Source organism: Sus scrofa, chromosome 13 (assembly GCF_054392235.1).
Source record: "Sus scrofa isolate SSC_HxYL_T2T_F1_AM1 chromosome 13, Sscrofa_HxYL_maternal_Yorkshire_Landrace_v2.0, whole genome shotgun sequence".
In the NCBI taxonomy this organism is placed as follows: domain Eukaryota; kingdom Metazoa; phylum Chordata; class Mammalia; order Artiodactyla; family Suidae; genus Sus; species Sus scrofa.
In genome coordinates this window covers 62,813,990-62,838,072 of record NC_139395.1, presented here as the reverse complement: position 1 = coordinate 62,838,072, position 24,083 = coordinate 62,813,990, and the positions used below count along the sequence as shown (strand labels likewise).

At 44.7% G+C, this 24,083-nt stretch overlaps 1 protein-coding gene across 32 annotated transcripts in view; it reads left to right on the top strand.

Annotated features, from left to right (window-relative positions):
• Positions 1 to 24,083, top strand: part of LRIG1 (leucine rich repeats and immunoglobulin like domains 1) — a 618,703-nt gene that overhangs the window by 518,457 nt on the left and 76,163 nt on the right. For 5 of the 32 annotated variants that reach the window (XM_084988926.1, XM_084988939.1, XM_084988932.1 and 2 more), the window contains exon 2: positions 23,981 to 24,004. The exons of 8 other annotated variants lie outside the window; for them this stretch is intronic. In XM_084988926.1, coding sequence (XP_084845052.1) covers positions 23,981 to 24,004 — 24 coding nt within the window. Of the gene's footprint in view, positions 1 to 11,046; positions 11,129 to 11,430; positions 11,493 to 11,697; positions 11,727 to 12,200; positions 12,253 to 12,927; positions 12,985 to 13,724; positions 13,948 to 19,362; positions 19,465 to 19,589; positions 19,695 to 23,124; positions 24,005 to 24,083 lie in introns of all 32 variants that reach the window. 19 more of the 32 variants (XM_084988934.1, XM_084988935.1, XM_084988929.1 and 16 more) reach the window with 13 other exon arrangements.

Here is a 24,083-nt window from a genome sequence, read left to right as displayed (position 1 = left end):
TTGCGCCCCAGTGGCAACTCCCTCAAGTGTTTATTGTAATGGTGTCAAAGTCTTGGGCTGTGATTCTGTAGGAATCCCCTTTTGTTCCTGGTAAACTAAAGAAGGTGTCTTGATGTTAAAGGGGTTTTGTGCCATTAACCTCAGCCTAGTTACGTGCATTTCTTTTAATTTTTTGGTGACACATGGTAGACATGTATATTGAATAAAAAGGAAACTACACAAGAAAAAAGAGCAATTGACCTAATTATCCATTGATAAGTATTATCACTTTGGTGTAATACATTTCCAGTAGTGTCTGTGGTTGAGTACTATTTCAAGTTATATTTTTAAAAGAATTACTGTTCTTTTGTAATTCTGCTTTTAAAAAACTCTTTAATTGATAAATAATTGACATGTAACATTATATTAGTTTCAGGTGTTTTAGTGTGTGTATGTGTGTTTTTCAGACTCAGTATCATGAATATTTTCTCCAGTTTTAAACATTTAAATAAGTAAAGTTTGTCATAATTGATAACTTCCATTGATTTGGGGTATTTAGATTTTTTTTCTTAAACTGTGGTAAACATCCTTATACCTATATGTTTATATATTTCTTAATTCCTTAGAAGGAGCTAAATCTAAATTACTCTGGAAAGGGAGATACTTAAGACTTGGCACTGCTATTCCTAAGAGGCCACGGATTAACCATTCATATGTGAGATTGTGCCTGTTTTCCCCCAACAAATATGAGATGGCTTTTTTCTTCTAACCAGACACCAGTTCGATACATGAAAATGGCACTGGATTCCTTTAATGTGAATTTCTTCAGATGGTGAGGCTGAAGATTTTTGCCTTTGTTCCTCATGGACACTTTTTAAGTTTCCTTCTTTTTCTCAGGCTCAGTTAGCTAATTACTTTAGTGTCCTCACCTGTGGACTTGAATGAGAATCCATATCCCTAATCCTTAGAGGTGATGTGTTTCTGAGAACATGAAAAGCCCCTTCCTTCCAGGTATAGCTGTCTGTGTGGCCTCTGTCTACTAGGACATGTTGGCATGTTGTTCTTAAACTGAAGTTGATTGTGTGTCCCAGAGGGGCAGGTCGCAGTAGCTTTGTGGGTCCCCAGAAGTCACCTTGCCCGCTGTCCACTGCCCCTGCAGGGCCAGCCTGCCTGTGCCTGGCCTGCCTGGTCTGTGGCAGGCCTCCCTGGTACCTCCAGCTGGTAGGAATCAGAGCAGATTACTGTGGCGGAGAACTCTTCAGGAACAGCTTCCAGCAAATGGAAATTATTTTAAAACAAATTGATGTGGTTTTTCTGTCAAACCTACTTGGAGCATAAACAAGATTGGACTGTAAGCTGCTTCCCTTCCACCAACAGGCCGGTGTTTAGAATGTGGCTTGCAGCAAAGTAAACACGGTCTCGAAAGTGAGTTGTCCTCGTGTGGGTCTGATTTGAAAAGTAAAAGTAGTACCCGCCCCAGCATCCTCAGAGAGAATCCCATCGCCCTTGAGACGTCCCTTCTCACTCTTCTGTCCTCCTGCCATGGATATTACAACTTCCTGGAAAGGTTTTAAAGCTAAGGAGTAACTTGGTATGTTGAAAGGGAAAGAAATTGCCACGTTCATTTTTGCAGCAAGGTCAACATTTTAATCTTACCCCTTTGCCAGGTAGGAATACCAAAAACCTCTTGTGAAACACATATCTCTGTGTGAGTGTGTGGACACGTGCATCTTTGAATTGACTGTCGGTTACAAGGTAGTTCCTCCAAGGGACAATGTCGGCTTTATTAAATTGGCCCCAGCCTCCCTAGCAGGTCAAACAATGCTTTTCATGTTCTGATCATATATTAATGAACAACCAGGCCAAGGAACACTTGCCAAAAAAGCTACAGAGTGAGAAAGCCACCAATATCAGAGTGAACTTTGCACTCTGAAAGTGTGAATGATGTCGGCCGAAAGAAGTTTATTGCATAAGGGGAGCAACTGGAATCTCTTTGATGTTGGTTAGCATCCTGCCCCATTAGACTTTTGGACTTCCCAGTTAACTGCATGTTTGCTGGCCAGGGCTGTGCTGTGGTGTGGTACCTGCAGTCTAGGGAAGTATGTTCTTGACCAGTAAGGACCAGCATACCTGTGGCTGGGGGGGATGGTGGTGGTAGGCAGAGTGAACTGTCTGGACATTTGTATCTGCTTTCAATCAGTTTCAACAAATTTTAATAAAAAACTGAAACATAGAGACTCAGCTCCCCCCCTACACACCGACTTTTCCAGAAATAGCATGCCCTTTTTCTAAAATCTGCCTGCCCCAACCACAGAAAGGGGTCAAATCTTAATCAGTTAGATCTTAATCTAACTAATTTATTTTCTTCCCGTTGGGGTGTCATTTCCTCTTGCCTCTGGCTTGTTCTTAATTTTTGAATGGCTGGCCATTGGGAAAACCCTGCTTTCCACAGCCTTATTAAATAATTACTCAAAGAAGAAGAAGAAAAATGCTCTTTCGAAATCCTGAGAAGTTGTTTTCTGCCGGAGGATAAACTCCAACTTAGGTTTTCCACTTCTGATGGATTTGTGGGCAGAACTATGATCATAGTTTAGGGAGCAAGGAATTGATTGAGTGGAAAGGGTTTAGAGGAAATATCATGCCTTTACAATCTGAAATTGTATTTTGCCTGCTCGCCACATTCTTTATCTCCTAGCACTTAAGAGGAAAGGGTTATCTCTGCATTTGTATGGTATAGAAGTAGCTATATGTTCATTTTTGAATTTTGAAAGCCTGCTAAAGCAAAAGGTTTTGTATTTTGTTTTTTTATAACAGATTTATTGAACTATAAATATAAAAATCATCCTTTTGAACTGTGTGATTCAGAGTTTTTAGTGTATTTACAGAGTTGTACAACCATCACTACTAATTCCACCATATCTTCATCACCCAAGGACAAAACCCTGTAAATGGAATTATACAATACATGGCCTTTTGTGTCTGGCTTCTTCCACTTAACATCGTGTTTTCAGGGCTCTTCCATGTGGTAGCATGCGTCAGCCATGCTTTCCTTCTTATGGCTGCCTAATATTCCCTGGTATGAATATACCACATTGGGTTTATCCATTCATCAGTGGATGGTCTTTGGGTGGTTTAGACTTCCTGGTTAATGTGAATACTGCTGCTGTGGACATTGGGCTACATGTTTTTGTGTGAATGTATGTTTTCTTTTTCTAAAAAATTTTTTGATTAGAGTATAGTTGATTTGCACTGTTGTGTCAATTTCTGCTGTTCAGTAAAGTGACCCAGTCATAAGTATATATACATTCCATTTCTTATCTTCCATCATGGTCTGTCCCAAGAGACTAGATGTAGTTCGTTGTGGTATGCAGTAGTACCTCATTGCTGTGAGTGCATATTTTCATTTCTCTTGGGTAGGTACCTAGGACTAGAATTGCTAGGTTTTATGTTAACTCTCTGTTTAACTTTTTGAGGAGTTGCTAGGCTGTTTGGCATAGAAGCTCCATGCCTCTTTTGCACTTCCATCAGCAGTGTTTGAAAGTTCCTACTTCCCCACAGTCTCACTGATACATGTTATTGTCTTTTTTCATTATAGCCATCCTAGTGGACATGAAGTGGTATCTCATTGTGGTTCTGATTTTCACTTTATGACTTGTGAGGCTGAGCATCTTTTCATGTGCTTATTGGCCACTTGTATGTCTTTGGAGAAATATTTATTCGTTTTCTTTGCCCATTTTTCATTGGTTTGTTTTTGTCTTTTAAGGCCGCACCTGTGGCTTATGGAGGCTGCCAGGCTAGGGGATTAATCAGAGCTGTAGCTGCTGGCCTATGCCACAGCTGCAGCAACACCAGATCTGAGCTGTGTCTGCAACCTACACCACAGCTCATGGCAACATCGGATCCTCAACCCACTGAGTGAGACCAGGGATTGAACCTGTGTCCTCATGGATACCAGTCAGATTCATCTCTGCTGAGCCACAATTGGAACTCCTTTTTTGTTTGTTTGTTTGTTTTCCTTGGCCATTTTCAGTGGTGTCATTTGTCTTTTTATTGACTTATAAGCAAGGCACATTTTTTTTTTTTTTGTCTTTTGTCTTTTTGTTGTTGTTGTTGTTGTTGTTGCTATTTCTTGGGCCGCTCCCGCGGCATATGGAGGTTCCCAGGCTAGGGGTTGAATCGGAGCTGTAGCCACCGGCCTACGCCAGAGCCACAGCAACGCGGGATCCGAGCCACGTCTGCAACCTACACCACAGCTCACGGCAACGCCGGATCGTTAACCCACTGAGCAAGGGCAGGGACCGAACCCGCAACCTCATGGTTCCTAGTCGGATTCATTAACCACTGCGCCACGACGGGAACTCCAGCAAGGCACATTTTAAAAAGAGGTCATACAATTTTTGATGAATTCCCCAGATAGTGAGTTTTCTCTGTCTTGGCTTCCTTAGGTGAGCAGAATTTTACTTTTGAGGTCTTAAAGATTTTTAATATCTTCAGGTAGAAATATAATGGGCAATGCTTGCCTTGTTTATTTGCCTCACTCGTCTCCCTGTTCGTAATCCCAAGGGAAGGAGGAAATGTAGCAGAACAGAATGGCAGTTATTCTTGCTGTGAGTCCAGATTTCAGACTCTTGGGGAGTTTACTGATCCCACCATGTCTGCCACAGCGAGAGTGGAAGAATTTGCCCTCCTGGAAGAAATTTTGCTGTGCGTATGCGTTTTAGCCAGGTCTGACTATTTCCCCTGCACTTCCTCTGCTCTTGGGTAAGGCTTCCTTTGCCGCCAGAGCCTCAAAGCTATAAATTAGACAGAAATGCCGTCCCGGGGCTGTCCGAAGGCAGGCAGGGTAATTGCTCTGGACAGGTTTACAATAGGGAGGTGTGAAGTGCTTGGTGGAGACCGGAAGCTGGGGGGAGGGACACGACATATTGAACTTGGGCGGCTTCAGGGTGGTAGGCTGACACAGCTAATTGAAAACTATGGCCCTGGTGGCTTTTAATGGGGGAGGAAGCCGAGGCTTTGCCACAGTTTCCTTCACAGCAAGAAGCCAGAGTGAGAGTGGCTCTTGGGGCCTCCCAGAGGGTCAGCACTGTAGCTCAGCCGGCCTTGAGAACCTTAAGCCTGGGTGTAGAGGATCTGATATTCTATTATTTGGGGTTTGTTTTTTACTGTTTAGGGCCACACCTGTGGTGTATGGAAGTTCCCAGGCTAGGGGTTGAATCGGAGCTGCATCTGTGACCTACACCACAGCCACAGCAACGCCAGTGATTGAATCCACATCCTCATGGTTACTAGTTGGGTTTGTAACCCGCTGAGCCACAGCAGGAGCTCCCTGTTATTTGTTTTTAATTTCTGACTCTTTAGTCCCCTTCTAGATGAGCTGTGTGGTTAGAGGTGGAGATCCCAGGTGGTGGCGTGAGAGGCTGACAGGTATAGACTTTGGAAAGATGTTGATAGCCCACCTTGGGCAATCCCCCTGACTTGGATGGACTGGCCAGTGGACTGATCTCTCTAAACAGGGAAATAATAATTACCTGGTGGCTGTCTTGTGGTCCTCTGGGCAGCCAGGAGGTGTTTTTCTCACCCTTCCATTAACCTTGGAGTCTGAATCTGTGGTGCCAGGGCCTGGGAAGCTTCATTTTAAACAGCTCTGCGGGGGCCTTGGCTTTTGAGTCCTAAGGGCGAGGCATACTCCCTGGGACATCTCACTCCCTTAGGCCCAGCTTCACGTCCTCAAGGTCTCAGGACTCTGTTCCCTGCCTCCCGCCCTCCTCTGCAGTGGCTCCACACCAGGTACTTTCTGAGCTGGGGATGATGCAGGACTGGGTGTTTCCTTTGCCATCCGAGCCTTTTCCTCCCTTAAGGGCCATTGCTATGCCCTCATCCCTGTGTCTTTTCTGCATGACTTGTATTATCCTTCTGGTCTCAGGTGAAACCATTCCTCAGAGGGACCTCCCTGAACGCCCAGGTGAGGGTGACTGTGGCCTTGTCCCAGGATGGCCCTTGGGACGCATCTTTGGTTTCTTGCTCAGCATGTCTTCCCCTCTTTGTTGTATACTCCTTGAGGGTAGAGGTGGCCTTACTGCCCTCTGGTCCTGGTGTCCAGCACCATACCTGGCACAGAGCAGGTGCTTAATAAACCCGTGTGTGTTCATTCATTTCCAAACCAAGTGTGAGCAGCTCCAGCTTTTCTGCTGTGCGGTATTATCCTAGGCTCTGCTTCCCCATGTTTCAGAAACACCTATAGAAATACCCACAGGTTGGTTTTCCTATTCGTCTGTCTGCCCTTTCAGGCTTACTCTTATTTTCTGCACATTCGGGGTTAGCTGGATGCCTTTTGAGGGCCAGTTGTGCCCACTGGCATTGCTGCTTATTAAAAACTAAAACCAAATAGGGACCCAGCTTGCTTTCTTTCAAACACCATAGTAGCAACTTCCAGAAAGCCCTTTCGAAGGTGTGATGTCAAAGGCGTGGAGATGGTGGAGGTGATAGGATCTTCCTTGAGATATGTGGTTAATGTGTAACCTCTTAAACAAGGATTATGTGGACATTCATGTGGCCTTAGAGCTCTTGTGGGTTCATAAGCCCAGGAAGTGGATCCCATGTTGGTAGGAAGTTCACGGCTTTGTGGGTAACACAGACCCCCGAGGTTTAATTTCTCTTGGTTGAAAAACCACTGGCAGCTGCCCTTCCCTGTGACAGGTTGGAGACCCTCAGATAGGGGCTGGAGAAGTCTGCCTAGATGCCTCCTCTCTCCATCCTCAACACACATATGCTAGATTTCACTGTGATAGTGAAGCTGAGATCAAATGAGGGGGAGAGGAGAGAGTAAGGTCTAAAGGCAGAGGGAATCAGACCCTCCTTCTTAGGGGGTGACAGTCTGGTCTGACATCCTGGCAGCTGGCCTCTTTCTTGCACATGTACTATCTGTCCACCCTACTTCCTGCTTGTTCATGCACTGGCATTTTAGGCAGTTGTCCATCTAGAGGGTCCAGATGAGAAATGAGAGAGCAAGATGATTTTTTTCCTGGATTTTCTCCCGCCCTACTAGACTTGTCTAACTTGTCCACCTAAGAGGAAAATAATTTGCCAAGATTTTGGATAACATGTAACCCAGAGGCTAAGTGACCTGGGAAGTGATGGATCTGCCTTCACACATAACCTTTTGAAGTGCTACCTGCCTCTGATGGCAACATAAGCCATCAGTTAAATAAACCAGCTGTTAAGTAGGAGCAAGAACAGGAGTGTTTGCACAAACCACCTTTACATTTTCTGAGCCTTGATGAATGTCAGTTGGTTTGTGAATTATTAACTTCACTGTTGCATGAGGAAATACTGGCCTCTTAAGTGTCCTGTATATTTTTATGTAAGAAAAAAATAAAACTGACCACACCCTCAGCTGCTACCATTTTGGACTCTTCACTGGCCCGCTTTCACTCAGCAGGCGTATTTAAAGCAGAGGTAGGAATGTGGGCCCCTCACAGAGCACACGTGCATCATAGCTCCTTACTTGGCCTCACAGTTTTGCTAGAGAAGGAACTGACGTGATTTGCCGCCTGTTGGCAGATAGAAGTCTGAAGATCCTCATCAGGCTGTCTGGAGAATCTAGAATCCTAGGGAGGGGGTTAGGAGGGATACCCGTCTAGTTGGAAAGCATTGCTTGTATGACATCAGTAAAGTAGAGTTAATGGGAGTTCCCACTGTGGCACAGTGGGTTAAGTGGCTGTCTGCAGCAGCTGTCTGCTGTGGAGGTATGGGTTCGATCCCAGCCTGGCCCAGTGGGTTAGAGGATCCAGTGGTGCCTCAGCTGCAGGTGTAGGTCATAGCTGCAGCTCAGATTCAGTCTCTGGCCCAGGAAGTGGTGACATGGGTGTAGCCTTAAAAAGAAAAAAGAAGAATAGAATTAGTGGATCATAGGAAGCGGGCTTGAGACGTCTTTTTTTTTTTTTTTTTTTTTTTGTCTTTTTGTCTTTTTGTTGTTGTTGTTGTTGCTATTTCTTGGGCCGCTCCTGCGGCATATGGAGGTTCCCAGGCTAGGGGTCTAACTGGAGCTGTAGCCACTGGCCTATAGCAGAGCCACAGCAACGCGGGATCCGAGCCACGTCTGCAACCTACACCACAGCTCACGGCAACGCCGGATCGTTAACCCACTGAGCAAGGGCAGGGACCGAACCCGCAACCTCATGGTTCCTAGTCGGATTCATTAACCACTGCGCCACGACGGGAACTCCAAGAAGTCTTTTTGATGTCACTACCCAGCAGCTATACAAGAGGGCTTTGTAGCAGGCTCTTTAATTTGTCCCTGAAGAGAGAGCCATCTTTCTCTGTGCCACCATTTCCCTGGTGTGAACACCTGAAGGCAGCCTCCCGCATGAGGCCACTGCAGCAAGGCTTCTTGGTGGACAGGGGCATCCTTTGCGGACAGGGGATTTGAAGACTTGAAGGGGTGGGGAGAGACTTGGAGGAACCTGGTTTCCATAACCCACAGCTATTTTCAGAAGTCCTAAGGGTCTCCTAACCTTGGTATCAATGAGCTAGTTATCCCTTCTGACTTTTCTCTGGGGAGGGGATTGTGTACAGGCCTTTATGGGGGGGTGGAGGGGAGGCTAAGGAAGCAAGACTTCTTAAGAGGTGAGAAAGGGGGGCCCTGGGAGAATCGGAGCTGACCAAGCAGGGCTATTGAAATGAGCACATGGCTTCCTTTGAGCTGCACATACCTCTGGGTATTGGTTGCTGGATTAATCCTGCAGTGTAAATCACACCTTGAGATGCCTCGGCGTGGTCCTGGGGTTCAGTTACTTTACTGCAAGCTTTGTTCATTTCCAGGGCAGAAAACCTGCCTGCCACGGGGAGGGAGAAAGCAGGTGCTTTGTTTCATTTCCCCATCCCTTTATTGTCCTCGGGGGCAAGTTCACTTGATACCGGTGGTTCTGAAACACATTGAATGCTTTCTTCTCAAGCTGCTGGGATTATGGCTGATAGAGACCGTGGGCCCCACCTTCAGCCTCCTCCCTGGCAGTGAAGACCAGAAATTCAAGCTGTAAATGAATCTCCGTTTGGGGGTTTTGTAGTGGCAAATTACGTGAATGAGTGAATTGAAAAAGTGCCTGGTTTCTGCCATGGTGAATACCTAGGGCTTAGGTAAATATTGACACCAGCAATGTAGCCGGCCTGCCACTTGTCTCCTGCCTTTTGGGAAGAAAAGATCTTTTGCTGAGGCACTTGTGACCTTCTAAACCTCCCTGACAAGTTTGTGCAGGTGCTTTGCTGCAGGAGCTCCTTGGGTTTGAGAGAGTGGGTGGTTCTCTCCCCGGGCTTGTTCAAGGTTAACTTGCTTCGGCTTATCGATCATGGCCTTGTCGGCTGCCGATGACTGTGGTTGCCAGCACAGTTGTGCAGAGTCATGCTTGTGTGGTCATGTGGACCCGACCTAGGCCCAGAGCACCTTTTCATTGCTTGGATGGTCCTTCCGTGTCGGGGAGTGAGGAGAAAGGAAAGCCAGCTGTGAGAGGCTTAGCTGGAGGACAGGTCGGGTCTCATGGCTGAAGGCCTTGTTGTGCAAACTCTGCCACACTCTGAACTCTGCTTTGCTTCCCTGTATCTCGATGTATGGAACCCAACTGGCTTCCAGCTGAAGAGGATTTGGGATGCCAGTTTAATTGGTGTGAAGTCTGCAGGAGCAAGTCACACCAAGAGCTGACTGGAGCAAGCCAAGCAGAGACTGTGACCAATTCAGATTTTCTTACATCATCTTTAAAAGGGAGTGATGGTAGAAGCTGGGGGTAGAGTAGGTCTGTTCAACGGATAACAAGTGCTAGGCAAAGAAGTGCTAGCCATCCACAGGGCACCTGCTTTTCTGTAGCTGGTGCTGTGGATGTCTGGGTTTGGTAGGACCATGGGCTCTGATTTCCTGCTGAGATGGGAATTGAATGGCTTTGTCTCTCCCTAGCACCCAGAGAGGATGTAGAGTAACTGGACATTCACGTGGTATTTCTGAGAGCTCCCCAGGCTATAATCAGGACTCCAAAGGGAGTCACTTATGAATGACTTTTGGTAGAGCTTTTAGGTTCCTTTGCTGGTAATTTACTTTAAAAACAGCCTCACATCCCATAGATCCTGGTGGATGTTATTTGGTTGAGGTATAGTTTAGCAGAATCTGCCACTAGGATCCAACCTTTAAGAGTTACCTTTGGGAGTAAATGACTTGAAACTCCACACTTTCAAGAGGCAGATGAGGGGACGAGTGTGACTGTGAGGAGGGCTTGCTGTTAGGTTGCTGTGGGTTTCGGCGAGTGTAGAAGGACCACATGGAAGAGGGCAGCATCTTTCAGAGAAACCTTGATGAATGATTGAAAAAAAAAAGAAGCAACCAAAGTAGCTCTGTCGTTTTCACAACCCGTTTTCTATTTGATGTCATGAAAGTTTACTACATGCAGGGTGCAGGTCACAGGCATCATCTGATCCTTTGTGTTTGTAGTTGCATTGAAGAGGAAGGTCCCATATTGCAACAGCAGAAAGCATTCTGAGTTAAAAAGCTGTGCTGAAAAACTGCTTAGCTGTCACACCTTGACTTAGTATCTATTCAGATGTTTCAACAACCAGAGCCGGAGAAGTTGCCACAGCCTCAGGACAAGGATGTAGATGGGCTTTTAATTTTACAGTGTTTCATGACGTCTGAGCATCGTAGAAAAACTTTGCCTTTTGGCTTCAGCTGAGCATTTCATGACACACATAAACTTTAAAAAGCCCAATGGAAAAATTGACAGCACGACATCCCAAGTCGATAAGCTAGCTAATAAAGTCAGCGCCTTCACTGTTAGCCAGGAGATTGACCTTTGCAAACTGCTTTTTCTTTAAAATGCTTAGCTTGAGACACTTGTGTGAGTCCCTGTAATACAGCGGATGTGTTCTTGAAAAGCTGTGGGCACATGGAGTTTTTGAATTTGGCTGACTTCATACTAGGGATCTGTTCTCTGTGTTTGATCTGCATTTTTAAGTTTAGAGGTAGCTGGGAAAGGAAAGGAGGATAAACCTAGAAGACAATATTTGACTATTTGAAATCTGAAATAGGATATAGAAAACCGAAAAGAGAATGTTTGGTAATATTTGGAAGAACTTCACACTTAATCTGCTTGTCCTGCAGAATATCATGGTAAATGCAAATAAACCTGTATTTTTATTTTTATTTTTTGATTTTGGGGTTACACTTTGAAGTTCCTAGGCTAGGGGTTGGTTGAATCAGAGCTGCAGCTGCTGGCCTATGCCACAGCCACAGCAATGTAGGATCCAAGTCGAGTCTGTGACCTGCACTACAGCTCACAGTAACACTGGACCTTAACCCACTGAGCAAGGCCAGGGAGCAAACCTGCATTCTCATGGATACTAGTTGGGTTCATTCTCACTGAGCCACAATGGGAACTCCCATAAACCTGTATTTTTATGTTAACTTTGTAGATGATGGATGCTTGGGCCTTGCACAGGCACAAAGAGATGCCTGGAACATTAGTGACAACCAGGTATGATATATAATACCAGTTGGAAAAATAAAAGATGCACGTAAACTTCAGTGAAAGCTCATAGAGGATTCCAGAGCACAGCCCTAGGAACACTTGGCTTTCCAGAAAGGGTTTTCCTATGAGCAGCTGTATTCTGGGTAGAATACGATAAGTAACTGTGGCTATGTACGTCATTTATCCCTTAAAATTTTGTGCGTGTGGGCAGAAGAGGAAAGAGATACTGATAACCCTAAGGTAAGCTGTTGCTCGTACAGATAAATTTGCTTTAAAACACACACCCACATGCACACACCTACAAAGCCTTTCATTTTCTTTTTTCTTTCCCTTTAAGGGGAATAGGCAACTTACCATATATTGCTCTTTTGTAATCCCAAATTATATTTGCCTAAAATCACCCTTTAAAATACTTTTTAAAAACAGCATTGGTGAACTCTAACCATCACATGTCTACAGTTTAATTTTCACCTTTTGGCATACATTTCTGTAATGTGAGGTTTGTGTACTATTATTTTTTGTTAACTGGGTTCTGTTAGGGAGTGCATTTTTAGAACGGGGGCTCCAAAAGCCGCAGACTGAATGCCTTGATCCTTTCCTGGTTCTAGGAAACATCTAGATGCGAGTGTTTAGAATGATGTGTGATGACTCAGATTGAGGGAAGGGATTTTTTTGTTTGTTTTTAATATTTCACTGTGTGTCTCTTGTACTCAGGGGAAGTAATCCGTTATTGGAGGTTTCGTTTCCGAAGAATCTCGAGCCACTGGTATAGAATTTCTTGATCCCTTTATCCCAGTGAAATCCTTGGTGGTACCTTCTGCCAATAACACAGCCTTGGAATTTGGCCACCTTTTTATGGGGCTGTGTTAAAATAGTTGTTTTCCTCTCTGATAGTGACATTCCTCCTAGGGTCCCTATGTGTGGGTACAAAGTGTGGGAAATCACTCAGGGCTCAGTGGAGAAGCGTGTCAGTGTGTTGGAAAAGGAAATTGATCACAGTATCACTTACGGGTGGTGATGATGCCACATGTACACCATTAAATTCTGCTGGGTGACACATTCAAAGAACTCTTCCTGAGATGATACTAGTTTGGATCTTGCATAGGTCAACGCAAAGTTAATGAATTTTAGTGCCACATCATGCCTTTAATAAACACCTGTATTTTGCAGTGGGTGGTTCCACAGAAAGCTAATCTCCTGAAAGAGGATATTGGTAGAGGAAAAGGGTACAGGTGAAGGTGTTTGGACAGGAAAACAGTCATCTGTCACCAGAGGGGCACTTGTGGATTTTACAAAGCTTTTGGCAAACCTCGCATTCCAAATTTATCCACTGTGTTTCTCACTTCCTGTCCCTTTTGCCCAACTGGTTTTAACTATTCCAGAAGCAAGAGCCTCTGTTTCTCTCTGTTTCCTTCCTCAGTAGACTATGGTTTTCATTTAGGAAAATCCTCCTCCATTTTTTTAAACTGAAGGAACTCCAGCCTCTGTGTCGCCAGAGGTGAGCATGCATTTCGGGGGGCACTTCTGTCCCCTTAAGTTTCTGATTGGTGAGTTCTCTGCTCTCACTGGAGCTCCTGGTGCCTTAGGGCGTCACAGCAGAGGAGAGCTTTGTGGGGGTGGGTGCCCCTGGCTCCGAGGCACCTCCACCCTCTGGTCCTGCAGGGCAGCTGGGCCTTGAGGAGGGAAAGATTAAGCTGTGCGCTGAGTGGTGCTTGGCAAGGGGTGATGGGTTTGGAAAGTCCTATAGAGCTTAACAACTGTCTGAACGGGCAAATTTGTGATCCCTCTTCGGAGGTGATAAAGGAAAGAGCCGGTGACCAGACTCCTAACCCCTCGCCTCCCCCTCCCCATTTCCAAGTCTCTGCAAAGTGCCTTCTCTAATAGTAAAACCAAATGGTGGCCAGAGTTGCCTCTTTCCTGCTGGGGTGGCTATGGGTAGTGGCCTCCTTGTGGCAGGTTTGGGGGGGGTGCTCAGCCTATGGCTAGTAGCTACTCTCTGCTCAAATTCTCTTTGTGAGGTCCTCACCCAACTGCGTAGCAGCCATGGTGGCTGGAGTGCCTCTTCTTAATGAAATTAATTAATTTTCAAGGGTCAGTGATGCACATACCGTATTTGATGAGTGACTGTTCGGGGAAATTGGTGGGCTTCTCCTCTCCCCCATACATCCCCCACAATCAAATATGAGGCTGCTTAAATAAGAAAACCATAGCATATCCAATTACTTTGTCTCTCTTTAGCCAGACTAAGACTTGGACAGGAAAAACAGATCCTAGGATCTCGTGTTTTAAGGGCTGTTGTAGAAAGCAGATACTGATTGCTCTCAGGGGTGGTGAGCCTCTCGACTGTTTGGATCAAAACGTGAAGTAGATGAACAAGGCGATAGTATCTCTCTGTGGAAATCAGCTTTAATGACCCCGTTGATTAACGTTCAGGAGGGACCTGGCACTGGGGTTTGTGAAGGTTTGTATAACCCTTGACTTCGTCACCTACTGGGTTGTAGATCTGACAACATGGGCTACTTGTCTCGACTTTACCCTAAAACTACTTGTGTTTTTGACCCTCTCCTTTCTAGGAGGGCCTGACTTGGCTTTTCTTTCTTTCTTTTTTAAAGTTTCATGCCCTCTATGCTTTACTTTTCTGGGCTTATTTCTGACTTCCTCAAAAATCATGCTGTTCCTGGAGTTCCTGTTGTGGCTCAGTGGAAATGAATCAGACTAGTATCCATGAGGATGCAGATTGGATACCTGGCCTTGCTCAGTGGGTTGGCCATCTGGCGTTGTGAGCTGTGATGTAGGTTGCGAACAAGGCTTGGTTCCTATGTTGCTGTGGCTGTGGCTGTGGCTGTGCCATAGGCTGGCAGCTGTAACTCCAGTTTGACTCCATTGTGCCTCTGGGTGTGGCCCTAAAAAAAAATTGCTGTTCTTCATATTGTTCTAGGCTTAGCTAAGGTCTTGCTTTTTTTTTTAAATTTTTCTCTTTTACCCTGGCACCCAGGGCATGGGGAAGTTCTCAGGCTAGGGGTCAAATAGGAGCTGCAGCTGCAAGCTTACCCCACAGCCATGGCAACACTGGATCTGAGCCGCATTTGTGACCTCTGCCACAGCTTGGTGCAATGCTGGATCCTTAACCTGTTGAGTAAGGCCAGGGACTGAACCCGTATCCTCACAGAGACAATGTTGGGTTCTCAATCCGCTGAGTCACAAGGGGAACTCCAGGTCTTGCATTTTTGATAAACCTTTCTTATCACAGCTGACTTTCTCTGCCCTGAATGTCATCCAGACTCTGTGGTATCCATACCAGGAGAACAATCTCAGATGCCTGCAGAGTCATGGAGATACTGCAAAAGAGTAAAGGACAGGGTGGGGTGGAGTGAAAACAGTTGGAGCGGTGAGGTCTCTGGTCAGCTGGGGTACTTGCTAAATAAATGTAGCTGATCATGCACTCAGGATGCTTGCTGGCCCAGTGATGACAGGCATACCTCCTTTTGTTCTTTACTGCATTTTTTACAAATTGAAGGTTTGAGGCAAGCCTCCATCAAACAAGTCTGTTGGCACCATTTTTTCCAGCAGCATTATTTTATGAATAAAGTATATACTTTTTTTTTTTTTTTTTTAGACATAATGCTATTGCACACTGAGTGGATTTCAGTACAGTGTAAAGACATAATTTTGTATGCTCTGGGAAACCAGAAAATTCCTGTGCCTTGCTTCATTGCCGTATTGGCTTAATTGCAGTGGTCTGGAACCAAACCCGCAGCATCTCAGAGACATGCCTGTAATTTCAAGAGAAGCTGGAAGTTTTTATTTTTTGCCGAAAACTGTAGGCTTCTCCAAACACTCTTCAGTCAGAAACAAATTTCCGTGCAGCCCAGCTTTGGCCCGAGAGCCTTCAGTTTACAATTCCTGAACCAAAAAAACAAAAGAACAAAACAGAGTTCCCATATGGTGCACCAGAAACCAATCTGACTAGGAACCAGGAGGTTGCGGCTTTGATCCCTGGCCTTACTCAGTGGGTTAAGGATCTGGTGTTGCCATGAGCTGTAGTATAGGTTGCGTAAGCTACTCGGATCTGGCATTGCTGTGGCTGTAGGCCAGCAACTATAGCTCCAGTTCAACCTCTAGCCTGGGAACCTCCATATGCCAAGGGTGTGGCCCTGAAAAGGCAAAAAAACAAAACAAAAACAAAAAAACACTTCCTGGCCCACCCTTCCCAAGATGCTTGCCCTGTTAGAGCCTTTGGCTGGAATTATTTGGTCCAGGGTCTTTATCTGACCTGTAGGTTGTAAACTCCTTAAGGTCAAGGACTAGGTCTTATCCCAGTTTGTATCTGAACCACAGCGCAGTATACATTGTAGACAAACACCCAATAAATATTTGTCAAATTTGACATCTGCTGGGTGCAGCAGGACAAGGACTTAACCCTGCATTCAAACTAACCCCCGGCCTGGGAACTGTGTAAGCCACTTAGGCAAGGAAGGACACTTAAGACTGATGGGGTTGCAGAGATGCACGTGGCTACCTTCCCTCGGATAATATCTTAGGCATCAGGATTCACAGACCCACGCTGATTGCTAAAGTTGATTTTAAGGAGTGACTGACTCTGGGGTTTTTGTAATGGCTAGTGTGTTTTATCTCTTCTTTTGAGTTGCTTGTCAGCCTCATTTGTGTAGAGAATCATCTGTGTAACATTTTTGAAAATTGCGGTAACTATGACTCGTTACTAACTTTCTTCAAGATAAATGACCAGAAGCTCACAGGGTGAGCCATCTATATGAAGCAGATCCCAAGTGCTTTTGTATCTGATGATATGTTGAATGTGTTTCTTTTTCCAGGGCTCACTTTAGGGAATGTGTAGTTGATCAGTGTACTGAAAAAAGACAGCAAGTTCAGAGCCACCTGAATGGGAATTCCTGGGTGAGGATGATTCCAGTTTAAGCTGCAATTTTATCAGTCTTTTTTGTTTGTTTTTTAGGGCCGAATCTGAGGTATATGGAAGTTCCCAGGCTAAGGGTCAAATCAGAGCTACACCTTTCGGCCTATGCCATGTAGCAACACTAGATCTGAGCTGCTTCTCTGACCTACACCACAGCTCACAGCAACACCAGATCCTTAACTCACTGAGTGAGGCCACAAATTGAACCTGCCTCCTCATGGATACTGGTCGAATACGTTTCCTCTGCTCCACAGCGGGAATTCCCTATCATTCTTTATATAAGCCTTTAATGTATTATCAGGGTGTTCAGTTGTGGCTTTTGCATCACAGTAGAAAAAAAAAGATAAGGACATCTGATATCCTAGATTTAAAAAGAAACCTATTCTTATAAAACCTTAGAATGTGGGCCTCGGGAACACAGTGTGGTGATTTCTTTGGATCTTGATGTGTACAACATGCAGTTCCTCAGAAGGTAAAAATGCAGCAGAGAAAACCTTAAAAGGTTAAGGCATTAAATAACTTTCAAAAAGTCACATGCTCATCCTCATTCGCACCTCTTGAGATTTAGAAGGACTGATTGATCATTTTTTCTCAGATAGTCCTAAGCAGGTGACTCCTTTAATGGACTGTCTGCAGGGCAGGTTATGAGGGTAAAAGAGACATACGGCCAGAGCCCACATTTTCCCTAGAGAAAGAAGAGGTTCCCAGGCTAGTCCTAGGTGCTCCAACTGTGTTCAGCAGTTGGATCATTGGATTGCTTCACACTTTTCTTCCCAGCTGTATTCTTCACTTTAGCAAGCATCCGACAGCTGAAAATATGCAAAGTCCTGTGACGTTCAGGAGGCCAGAGGGGGCTGAGTAATGGGAAATAGGCTGGCCTAGAAACCAAACTGAATGGGAAAACCTCATTCCCTAGGGAATGCTTGTCACAGATCCCTCCACTTTGAATTATTATTCGTATTAAAGTTGAAAAATACAGCCTCGCGTTGCCCTTTCCCTTCCCAGGGAGAGGTTTGGCCTGTAGAGGCTGTGGTCTGTGAGCAGGGCCTGTTTTTCAGGATAAAGTGCTAATTATGTTGTCTGATGATGTTAGGGTTATTTCCTCACCACAGCTTACTCAAAAGTAAACGGAACTTTTTATCCCTTAACTTCCAAGGAGTCAATGAATTATTGTTTGCCAGCTTTGAATAGCGTTTGCCAAGTTTGTAATATGTGGTTCTGGTTGTAATCCAGGAAGATGCTGGTCAGATTATGTAAATACTGATTAAGCCTATAGAATTACATTCAGAGGGCTTTTTTTTTTTTTTTTTTTTTTTTTCTAAAAAGAAGAGTGTCTTCCTAGTGGATTGAGCTTTCAAAGGGCCTTTGCTCTACTGGGATTGGCTGAGAACTTTGTATGCCTCAAGGATGGGGGCTGAGATCTGTGCCCATTTCCCCATCACATTTTTTTTTTTTTTTGGTCTTTTTGTCTTTTTAGGGCCACACCTGCAGCATATGGAGGTCCCTAGGCGAGGGGCTGAATTGGAGCTGTAGTAGCTGGCCTACGCCACAGCAATGCCAGATCCGAGTAGCTTATGCGACCTACACCATAGCTCACAGCAGTGCGGGATCCTTAACCCACTGAGTGAGGCCAGGGATTGATCTTGCATCCTCATGGATACTAGTCAGATTTGTTTTTCCACTGAGCCATGATGGGAACTCCTCGAATTTGTTTGTAAAATCCAAGTTTTTTTCTCAGGTGCTGTTTCACTCTAAATATTTGTTGCTTATTTCATGCTCTAGATTTGTTTGTCGATTACTCCATGATTTAGATGAATAGAAATTTCAGGGATGGTAGAATCGGCTTTTTCCTGTATTACGCAGTCAACACTGCTGGCCACAGGTGGTTGGACAATTGTAAAATGACTAGTGCCACTGAGACACTGAAATCTTAATTTTATGTAATCTTCATTTATTTTGCTTTTGTTTTTAAGGGCCACAGCTGTAGCATATGGAAGTTCCTGGGCTAGGGATTAAATCGGAGTTGTAGCTGCAAGTCTTCACCACAGCCATAGCAACTTAGGATTCGAGCCACATTTGTGGCCTGTACCACAGCTCACAGCAGGGCTGGATCCTTAACCCACTGAGCAAGGCCAGGGATTGAACATGCATCCTCATGGGTACGAGTCAGGTTCACAACCCACTGAGCCACAATGAGAACTCCTGTAATCTTAATTTAAGTATAAATGTCAATAGTGGAGTTCCTGTTGTGGCTCAGTGGTTTAAGAACCTGACTCGTATCGATGAGGTTGCAGGTTCGATGCCTGGCCTCTCTCAGTGGGTTAAGGGTCCAGCGTTGCTGCAGGCTGCAGTGTAGGTCGAAGATGAGGCTCAGGTCTGGGGTTGCTACGGTTGTGGCATAGGCTTGCAGCTGCAGCTCCTATTTGATCCCTAGCCCAGGAACTTCCATATGCCACTGGTGTGGTGTAGAAAGAAAAAAAAAATCAATAGTCACATGGCTAGTGGCTACCTAATTGGAGGGCACAGGTTTTACAGAATGGTGGGGATTTCTTGGCTGTTAAAGACTTAGCTCTTCTCAGTCTGTGGGGTCTGGGTAGGGGGTCTTGCTGGGGAAAAAAAGGCGCTGCAAGCAGATTATTGTCATGTGCTGTTGAACCGTTTGCTTTTTATTCTCAGATAAAACTTGGTCAAAATTTGAGCTGGTCTCTGTGGAGGTGCCTCTTGTGTGTTTGGCAAATGGTGGGCCGGACAGTCATCTTTCAGCAGATTAGCAGAAAGAATATCCATGGCCTGGCTCCATTGTTCTAAGATCTGTGCACCCTTTGTGCGAGAACAAGGGAAATGTGTGTTATGACAATGGCTGACAAACTGTTTAATGAAAGCTGCAATTGGCAGTAACTAAATTCCCTGAGGTTTCTTTCCCCTCCACTTTGCTACTGAAAGGTGCAGAAATGCTTCTGACAGCATCTGTCCTGCTGACAGATGAATTGTTTTGACAGGAGAATCTGAAACCTTCAACCAAGACACATTTAGATGTTGGGCCTGGTAAGGGGTGATCGTTTTGGTAGAAATAAGTGAGATGCTTTAGCCTGGCCTGCATGTCAGCTGCTGCCTGAAAGAAAGGCCTGCGTAAAGATTTTTCACCGAGTAACTCTTGGGTTGTTCTTGAGACCACAGATGAGAACTCACATCCCTCTGTACTGTTCTGGGGCTGAGTAAATGGATTTCTTTAATCGCTGAGAAATGAAGGTTGTCAGAAAGCATAGCAGTCAAAGGTGGGTTTGTTTTTTTGATTTTTTGGGGTTTTTTTTTTTTGCCTCACCTGCAGCGTGTGGCAATTCCCAGGCCATTGGTTGAACCGAGGCCACAGTAGTGACAGTGCCAAATCCTTAACCACTAGGTCACCAGGGAACTCCTCAAAGGTTTTTTTTTTTTCTTTCTTTTCTTTTAAGTAGATAAATAAACTAGTGTTCATAAGATCATGATTCACAATAGCCAAAAGATGGAAACAACCCAAATGACCATCAGTCACAAAATAGGTGATACACACACACACATCCATACAGTAGAATAGTGGGGTATTATTCAGCCACAAAAAGAAACAAGTTCTGGCACATGCTGTGACGTGAGTGGACTTTGGACTTCCCTGGTGGTTTAGCAGGTTAAGGATCCAGCGCTGTCACTGCCGTGGTGCAGATTTGATCCCTGGCATGGAAAGTTCCACATGCTGCCGATGGGCTCAAGAACCGCCCCCCCCCCCCCGGGCCCCAAAACATGCAAGAACCTTGAGGACACTGTGCTGAGCAAAATAAGCCAGACAGAAAAGGCCATATACTGTGTGGCTCCACTTATATGAAATACATAACAAGTCAGATTCCTACTGATATCAGGTAGAATGGAGGTCGGCCAGGCCTGGGGGGAGGGGAGAATGGGAAGTTAGTGTTGAGTAGGTGTTGAGTTTCAGTTGGAAAAGATGCAGACCTTCTAGGGAGGGATGGATGGTGGTCATGGTTGCACAACAGTAAGAGTATACTTATTACCCTTGAACTGTACACTTAAAAATGGTTAAGATGGGGAGTTCTATGGTGGCGTACCGGGTTAAGTTTCCAGCATTGTCACTGCTATGGCTCGGGTCACTGATGTGGTAAGGGTTCGATTCCTGGCCTGAGGACTTCTTTATGCTGTGAGTGTAGCCAAAAAGAAAAAACAAAAAACATAACAAACCAAAAAAAAAAAAAAAGAGAGAGAGATTGAGACCACATTTTATGTTATGTATATTTTAGCACAACAAAAAATAATTATGCTGAGAATGGGTCCCCAGAAATGAGCAAACAAAAAAATGTCTGAGGATTTTACTTCAGATTATATTTATGTGTCCGGGAGAGTAAATATTTCCCCCATTTCCTGATAAAGCAGTTGGTGATGAGCAGCTTGTACCAGGATTTATTTCTCAGATGTAAAAGCTGGGGGAGCTTTGTGTCTAAGAGCTGTTCCACGGGAACTGAGCTTCTCTCTGTGTTGCTGAAAGGTGCCAAGAGGAGAGTTAGTCTTCAGAGCCAGCCTGCTGACCCTTGTTTGTTGATACATGGCTTTTCTAGTTCATTGAAAGTTGAAAAAGTTGCTGCATCCAGGCGGACCCAGCGAGAACTTAAATTTCCACTTCCAAATATCTCCAGCTTTGTTGTTCCTCTCTGGAATCTCAGTATTAAGTCCTGATACTGTCTGCCTTCTTGATCAAACTAGCTTTTGGAAGCTCATTTTCTCAGGTTGCCTTATCTGAAAAACAGAATTTGTACAGTGTTTTTGAAATTTAAATAAATTTTGTGTGCTTTTAAGGGAAAGAAGGACCCAAGGGGTGTTGTGATTGAAAATAGTTTTAGTCTAATACTGAGTTGCTGAAGGATATGGAGCCTCCTGGGATGGGATTTGAGGAAAGTGATTTAATTACAGATTGTTCAAAACTGAGCCACCAGGAATTGCCTGAGACCCGGGTCCTGTGAGTCCCAGCTCCAGCCCTGCCCATGCATCAAAGCCAGAAACAAGTCATTCATGTTGAACCTAGATCAGAGGTTGAAAAATGGTGGTCCTCAGGTTAAATGTGGTCTGAAGATATTTATATACAATGTGTATATTTTATATTATATATTCAAATGTATATATTAAGAGTTGAGGGTGGCTCAATGGGTTAAGAACCTAACTAGTATCCATGAAGATGCAGGTTGGATCCCTGGCCTCGCTCCTTGGGTTAAGGATCCTTTGTTGCCACAAGCTGGCCTGTAGGTCAAAGCTGTGGCTCGGATCTGGCATTGTTGTGACTGTGGTGTAGGCTGGCGGCTGCAGCTCCGATTTGCCCCCTAGCCTGGGAATTTTCATATGCCAAGGGTGTGGCCCTAAAAAGACCAAAAAAAAAAAAAAAAAAAAAAAAAAGAATTGAAAAGATTTCACATAAACATTCATAGATTGAGCTTCTCTTGAAAATGAAGGAGATTGGTCTGTGCCACTCTTGTTTCTGGAAACAGGAGCAAATGCCCCGTTTGAGTAGGCTCGGGTGGGAGCGGGGCACACCCTGCTGTGTGTGTGACTTCATTCCACACCTGGCAGGTGACCACCTGCATTCCTTGCTTATTACCTTTACAGGCTTTTGCCTTGGTAGTTTCTGAATCTCTCATGCCTCTTCCTGCTCAACAACTCCTGTTATCTATGATGATATAAATGTCACCATCATTATAATCTCACAGTATCTGGAGACCCAGAAACAAGATTTCCACCCTTTTTGGTCTTGATATTATACTCACAAAAGCAGAAAATTTCAGTCCCTCCAGTCCTTTTTGTGATGTGAGAGAATGCGCTCCATCTGTGGATTTTCTTTTCCAAGTCCAACCTGTTGATTTCTGTGTATCCCATTGTAACTACTCCCATGGAACAGACAAGCTCACACTTGACTTCAATAGATGGTTTAAAAATTACCACCTTCAATTTTTATGGTAACATAATCCCTGGACAAATTGCTTTTAATTCAAGCTGTGCCCTGAATGCAGATGTACCATTAATTTCAAGGGTAGTTTGACTTTTATTTAGATGAATGTCTGGGGTTGACAGTGAATGGCTCTCAGCTCCGGGTTAGTATTGATTGGAAGGAATGTCTCTGGAGGAAGCTTAAAAGAAAGTTGCCACTTAATGTGACATGGGCCCCTTAAGAGACAGACTTTAAGCTCATGGTTTGTAGTACTTGTTAATTGGCAGTGATGGCAGTGGGATTAATAGCTGAGATGAAACCTGTTAACCAGCCCCTTTAGTATACACAGGACTAGGTGTGTTTCAGTGGCAGGGAGCAAGGCACGGTGCACAGTGAGAAGTGAGGCCCCTTGTGGACCACGTGACTGGATTCTGTTCTTGCAAGGTTTAAGCTGGTCTGGTTAAGGGTGTGATTGGGGAAGCTCAGCTGATCAAACACTGTGCCGCTTACTCCTCATCTGCCTGTGAGGGAGGGGTCGAGGATGAAGGGGAGAAAGATGTTGTACTGTAGAATTGTGAAACAGGCTGTCATCCTGAGAAGGATGCTGTCAGGTCAGGCTTCCGCTGCTGCCTTTGGTTAACGCCAACTTGATTTCCTGTGATACTGCTCCTCTCTCCTGATGATGACCACTTGATAAATTTATCCATTGATGCTAGGAAAGCCATGTTCATTTATCCCTTATGTTTCAGGTCTTCACAGTGCTCACCTTCTGAATAGTCCTTTCAACTTTGATTGTACATCAGAGCGATTTTTAATCTTAAGTTCTTGTTTAGACCGGGGTTTCTCAACCTCTGAGTATTACTGTTGGCACTTCGCAAGCTGGATAACCATCAGCTGTTCAAGGCTATCCTGTTAAGGAAGTTTAGCAGCATCCTTGTCTTCCACTCATCAGATGTCAGTAGCAACCCTCACCCCTCGTTTTCCCTGTAGTCCTGTCAACTGGAAATGTCTCCAGACTTTGCCAAATATCATCTGTGATTGAGGACCACTGGTTTTTAGACAATGAAGGGTCAGTTCCCCTCTTTCCCATGAAGCGTCTTTCCCTTTCCTACTTCTTTTTGTTTGATGCCTTAGTAAAACATTAATTTTAAAAATGCCATTTAAAATAGTCTTGGACTTGATACGGTACAAAGCATTTGGGCCAGCACACTCTGACATAGAGTAGGAGGACTGTCTACCCTTGGAATTTCTTACAAAGTTGCAAAATAGCAAAATGGGCTTGATGGAAATCCATTTAGATTTAGCCAGCCTCAAGTGACTGAGATTTTCAGTGACTTTTTATAGCTTCCAGTGGGGACAAGGTATCTCAATAAATTTCAGTATCAGGAAGGGTATTTAAATCGTACATGAAGAATTCCCATTGTGGCTCAGTGGGTTAAGAACCTGACATAGTCTCCGTGAGGGTGCAGGTTTGATCCCTGGACTCAGTGGGTTGAGAATCTGGCATTGCCACTAGCTGGGGAACAGATCACAGATGCAGCTCGGATCCAGTGTTGCGGTGGCTGTGGTATAGGCCTGAAGCTACAGCTCTGATTCCGTCCCTAGCCTGGGAACTTCCATATGCTGCAGGTACAGCCCTGAAAAGAAAAAAATAAGATAGCACATGAGATAGGGGCAGTTATGAGAGAGAGGGATTATTTCGGGGAGT